This window comes from Oncorhynchus mykiss, chromosome 12 (assembly GCF_013265735.2).
Source record: "Oncorhynchus mykiss isolate Arlee chromosome 12, USDA_OmykA_1.1, whole genome shotgun sequence".
In the NCBI taxonomy this organism is placed as follows: Eukaryota; Metazoa; Chordata; class Actinopteri; order Salmoniformes; family Salmonidae; genus Oncorhynchus; species Oncorhynchus mykiss.
The window spans coordinates 17,807,063-17,812,385 of NC_048576.1; the positions used below are offsets into that span (position 1 = coordinate 17,807,063).

The 5,323-nt window shown below is 46.2% G+C and overlaps 1 protein-coding gene across 3 annotated transcripts in view; it reads right to left on the reverse strand.

The window, feature by feature from the left end:
- The window catches only part of LOC110536806 (ras-specific guanine nucleotide-releasing factor 2), a 54,550-nt gene extending 53,100 nt beyond the window's left edge, over window positions 1-1,450 (reverse strand). For all 3 annotated transcript variants that reach the window (XM_036937093.1, XM_036937092.1, XM_036937094.1), the window contains exon 1: window positions 686-1,450. In XM_036937093.1, coding sequence (XP_036792988.1) covers window positions 686-1,024 — 339 coding nt within the window. In that variant the 5' untranslated portion in view covers window positions 1,025-1,450. The remainder of the gene's footprint in view (window positions 1-685) is intronic.
- Window positions 1,451-5,323: the final 3,873 nt, after the last annotated feature.

Genomic DNA, 5,323 nt, shown 5'->3' on the forward strand with positions numbered 1-5,323 from the left:
GGGTCCTTTCAAAGGCAGGGGTTGAATATAGTGCCAAGGTGACGTCAAGAGGCACACATTGGAGATACACAGACAGATACTGAGTATGCAAAGAGCTTGAGAAACACAGAGATATATACAACTACAGGTGAATGGAAAAATATTTATATAAGAAACTTTTGCATTGATGTGCATATCCAAAGGTAGACTACTGTACTGTATACAGAGAAAGTGAACATGCTGTCTCCACTCTCCAAATGTGAGGATGTAAAGTAAACAGGAAAACGTCTTGTTGCCAGTTACTGACTCCATGCAGCTCATCACAATAACAAAGATGTCAGCCAGTAATGGAGCTCTTCATATGGCTACTGGACTAGTATTCCCATATTTAGCTTTAGTTCACTACATTGGAATATAGTACAGCCATGTTCTAAAATCACAACACTTCTAGTGTAAAGCCACATTTATAAATATTCTACACATTCTACATGTATTCCAGGTAGCCTATGGAGGAAATCAATTGTCATCCCTCCATCCCACCTCTCCTCTCAACTAAAGTGTACCTTCTCTGCTTAATCCTCTCCTTAATCTGTTTTATGCAAGAAAACAGGGAGACAAACCTGTGTCAACACTGCGAGCAGAGACCAAAACACAGAACCATTTCTGGTGCACTGCACTACAGTGGTAACTGGGGTACCTAACCCACCTGCTGCTTGTCCACAGTCTCCTTGCTGACCGCGGAGCCTTTGTGCGCGGGAACCCTCTCGCACGTGCACCCCTCCAGCAAGTAGATCCCAGAGGGCCGCGTGCTCTGGTCGTTGTCGAAGTAAAAGAGCACATTCTGGTAGAGAGCGAAGTACTTGTCGTTCCACCGACTGTTCTCCGTAGACTTCTTGCTCAGGATACCGCGTTTTGTGCCCTCTTTGCGCGCGACAACCGACAGATATAGAGCGTGGCCCTCATTATATCGCACGCTCTTCTGCATTTTCCGTGAGACCCCTTCTCGCTGTCGATTTCGATATGTGATCGTTGTTGTTGATGTCATATCTGTAACATCTCTCTCATATTTTCAAAGAGAGTTGGACAGGAAATGAGGGAGAGGAAGTAGATGTGGAGGAGCGAAAGAGGTAATCCAAGTTTACCACGGACGTGCAGGGGAAAGTTTGGAGTCCTATCCACGCAGCGCGCTGCAAAGCAGCAGACACTAGCGCCTTCTACTCACTCAGAAGGACTCACCAACCAGAAATGAATCTATACACCCACGTTGCAATGCCTCAAACTTTCAGAAAGTGTTCCGAACGGACCCAAATGATAAGAAAATGTATATACACAATGGAAAATCGCTAAATCGTATCGTTCAGGCTGTAGCTGCGTAAAACCAAAATAGATTGAGGGAACAAACGGTGAAAACAGCGCTAATCGGATTTGACAGGTCGCTCTGGACTAGAGCTACTGTCTGTCACTGTAGCATAGCCTGGTTACTGTCTGTCTTTCGGGGCGGGACGACTGACGGTCATTGTACAGTCTAGCTGCAGCGTTTGCGCCTCCCTCGCGCTCAGTTGAAGGGGCGGACTGGGACAAGAATTCTGCCTTGGAATTTTATCCACACCAGCCCACATCACTGCATGTGCCACCAACTCATCACTAACCATACACACACAACCCATCACCACAAATACACCCTACACCCTGACCCTTACACACCGACTTAGATACAGGCAGTAGTGCTGACATATAACATTGGCAGTACAGTACAGATTTCTCAACCATTTCTGTACCAGTGACTGGCGAGACATGGTCCTCTTTTTTAACCAGCTCATGTTGAAAATGTACAAGATGTAAACACACCACTGGAGATAGGGCTCACGAGTAATGTAAAGTACTGAAGTAAAAATACTTGAAAATACTAATTAAGCCATTTTTTGTGTGTATCTGTACTTTACTATTTCTATTTTTGACTACTTTTACTTCAGTACATTCTTAAATCAAATAATGAACTTTTTCCTCCATACATTTTCCCTGACACCAAAAAGTACTCGTTACACTTTCAATGCTTAGTAGGACAGGAAAATGGTCCAATTCACACACTTATTAAGATAACATCCCCGGTCATATTGCCTTTGATCTGGCAGACTCACTAAATACAAATGCTCAGTTTGTAAATGATGCCTGAGTGTTGGTGTGGACAAGGGCACGAAAAGTGTGCTGTCTGGTTTGCTTAATATAAGAAATTGAAAATGATTCATACTTTTACTTTTGATACTTAATAATATTTTAGCAATTACATTTAACTTTAATACTTTAATTACATTTAACTTTAACTTTAATACTTTTACTCAACTAGTACTTTACTGGGTGACACCATTTCTTGAGTCATTTTCTATTAAGGTATATTTTCTCATACTCGAGTATGACAATTGGTTACTTTTTCTACCAGTGCAGCGCACCACTGTGCCTCTGCTCTAGCCATTTTGTTACCTCCCTGTTGTGCTGTGTTGGTGTTTGGTATGATTCTCAATTAGAGGCAGCTGGCTATCGTTGTCTCTAATTGGGGATCATATTTATGTAGCATTTTTTCCACCTGTGTTTGATGGGATATTGTTTTGAGTTAATGTTACACCTCTTAGTTACGGTTTGTTGTTTGTTTCGTTCTTTCTTTGTTGTTTTGTGCGTTTCTAATAAATAAAACGTGGAAACAATATCGCGCTGCAGCTTGGTCCGATAATTATTCCAGCGAACATGACAGAATATCCCATCAAACCAGGACCAAGCAGCGTGCCCAAAGAGGGAAGGATTTATGGACATGGGAAGAAGTGATGGGAAGATGCGAAACCCTTCCTTTGCGACAGACGGAAGGAGATTATGGAGGACAGCGATGACGACAGAGTTCGCGGCTACAGAAAGCCCAAGGACAGCCCCAAGTTGTTTTTTGGGGGGGAGGCACATGGAGCTGGTGGCTGAGCAGAGGGAAGAGCCAGAGACTGTCAGGGAGGCAATGGCGAAGTTGGGAGAGAGTGAGATGAGAGAGATGTTGTGCAAGTGTGTTTTGCTCAACATCCGACCAGAGGATCCGGTTAGCAGTCTGGTGCAACCTGTGCCGGTTCCACGCTTCTGGCCTCAAGTGCACCTCTCCAGTCCGGTACGTCCTGTGCCTGCTCCTCGCACTCTCCCTCAAGTGCGTGTTCCCAGTCAGGTACGTCCTGTGCCTGCTCCTCGCACTCTCCCTGAAGTGCCTGTCCCCAGTCCGGTGCCACCTGTGCTGGCCCCACGCATCAGGCCTCCAGTGTACCTCCCCAGTCCAGAGCTTCCGGCCACGGTCCCCGGTCCAGAACCTCCTGAGACGGTCCACAGTCCGGAACCTCCTGCGACGGTCCTCGGTCCGGAACCTCCTGAGACGGTCCACAGTCCGAAACCTCCTGCGACGGTCCTCGGTCTGGAACCTCCAGGTCCATGGCCGGAGCCTTCCCCTGCGCCGATGCCCAGTCTAAGCACGGTGTCCAGTCCAGCTCCAAGGCCAGAGTCTTATTCTGCGTTGGTGCCCAGTCCAGACACAGCGTCCAGTCCCGCTCCATGGCGGGAGCTTTCCCCTGCGCCGATGCCCAGTCCAGGCGTCCAGTTCAGCTCCATGGCCGGAGCCTTCTCCTGCGCCGGTGCTCAGTCCAGATACGGCGCCCAGTCCTGCTCCATGGCAGGAGCCTTCCTCTGCACTGATGTCCAGTCCAGATCTGGTGCCCAGTCCCGCTCCATGACAGGAGCCTTCCTTGATACCGAGGTCCAGTCCAGGCACAGTGTTTAGCCCGGGTCCATGGCTGGATCCGCGAGCTGAGCGGGTTCTTCGTCCCGCACCAGAGCCGCCCCCGATGCTGGCGGATCCGCGGGATGAGCTGGTACTTCGACCCGCACCAGAGCCGCCACCGACACTAGACACCCCCCCCCTAACCCTCCCTTTTGGTTTCAGGTTTTGCGGCTGGAGTCCGCACATTTAGGGGGGGGGGGGGGGGGTACTGTTACGTCCTGACCATAGAGAGCCCTTATTTTCTATGGTAGTGTAGGTCAGGGCGTGACTGGGGGATTTTCTAGTTATTATTTTCTATGTTGGGTTCGAGTTTAGTTTTTTCTATTTTGGTGTTTGGTATGATTCCCAAATAGAGGCAGCTGGCTATCGTTGTCTCTAACTGGGGATCATATTTAAGTAGCATTTTTTCCACCTGTGTTTGATGGGATATTGTTTCTAATAAATAATATGTGGAAACCATATCGCGCTGCAGCTTGGTCCGATAATTATTCCAGTGAACGTGACAGCCTGTCTGCTTACTAAAGACTTATACGTTATTAAAGCAAAGGTAACGACCTAGGCTATATTGCAAATCAGTGGCGGTCGGTGCTGTTTAAGATTACAGGGGATGATTTTGTTTATGAGCACTGCCATATTTCTATTACAGCATATTAGATGACTGTCATGCATATTCCATCAACCCAGCTCAATGTAACATCGAGAGGTTTAGGCTACTACATGATACTCAAATTTCATGAGGTTCGTACGACATAGCCTATGAATGAAAGTTTAGGTCGAGAGACAAATTGGAGTAATCAAGGTGACAGACAGTGATACATTCAATACCACCTTGCACACACTTGCCTGCATCTAGCTGATCTAGGGTGTAATCATTAGTCCAAACTGTTGTAAACAAGAGTTTCTATTGGACAAATTCAGGTAGGTTTATCCCTGTTTCATTACGTTTGCTTCCGTTTAAGAAAAGTTTTTCAGCAGAATTGGCAGAATGAAAACACCCCTGGTCACCCGCAAACACAGTTCACTTTCATAGCAGCCACATACAAAAATACTTATCACTTTGCTCATTGTATAATCTCTTCTCGCATCTACACGCTCTCCTCTTCTCACCTCTTCCCATTCACTTGTGGATTTCAGTGCAAAATACAACAGCTGTCTGTGACCAGGTGAAAAAACCTTTCCAAGCCAAACCTTCATACCATAACCACTAACCGCTACACACAGCCTACATCGTTGTCACCATATTAGCTGATGTCATAGTCAACATAGCTACTACAACTAACCCGTTAGTAAACCCGATACAATCATGCAGTACAGTGTACAGCAAGTAGTTTAGCAGTTACACAGGCAGGCCCTGGTGGCAATACATTTATAAAACCAAAAGTTTACCTTGACTTGGAAGAGTTCCAGTTTTGGATAGCCTTAGCCAGCTATCTAACATAAACAGCATTCCTCTCTGCTTGAGCCGGGTGTTTGAGTAGGCTAAATTAACTAGCTGCATTAGCTAGCCAATTAAGTAAGTGAAAGTGTAAAAAAAATTAAAAAAAATAT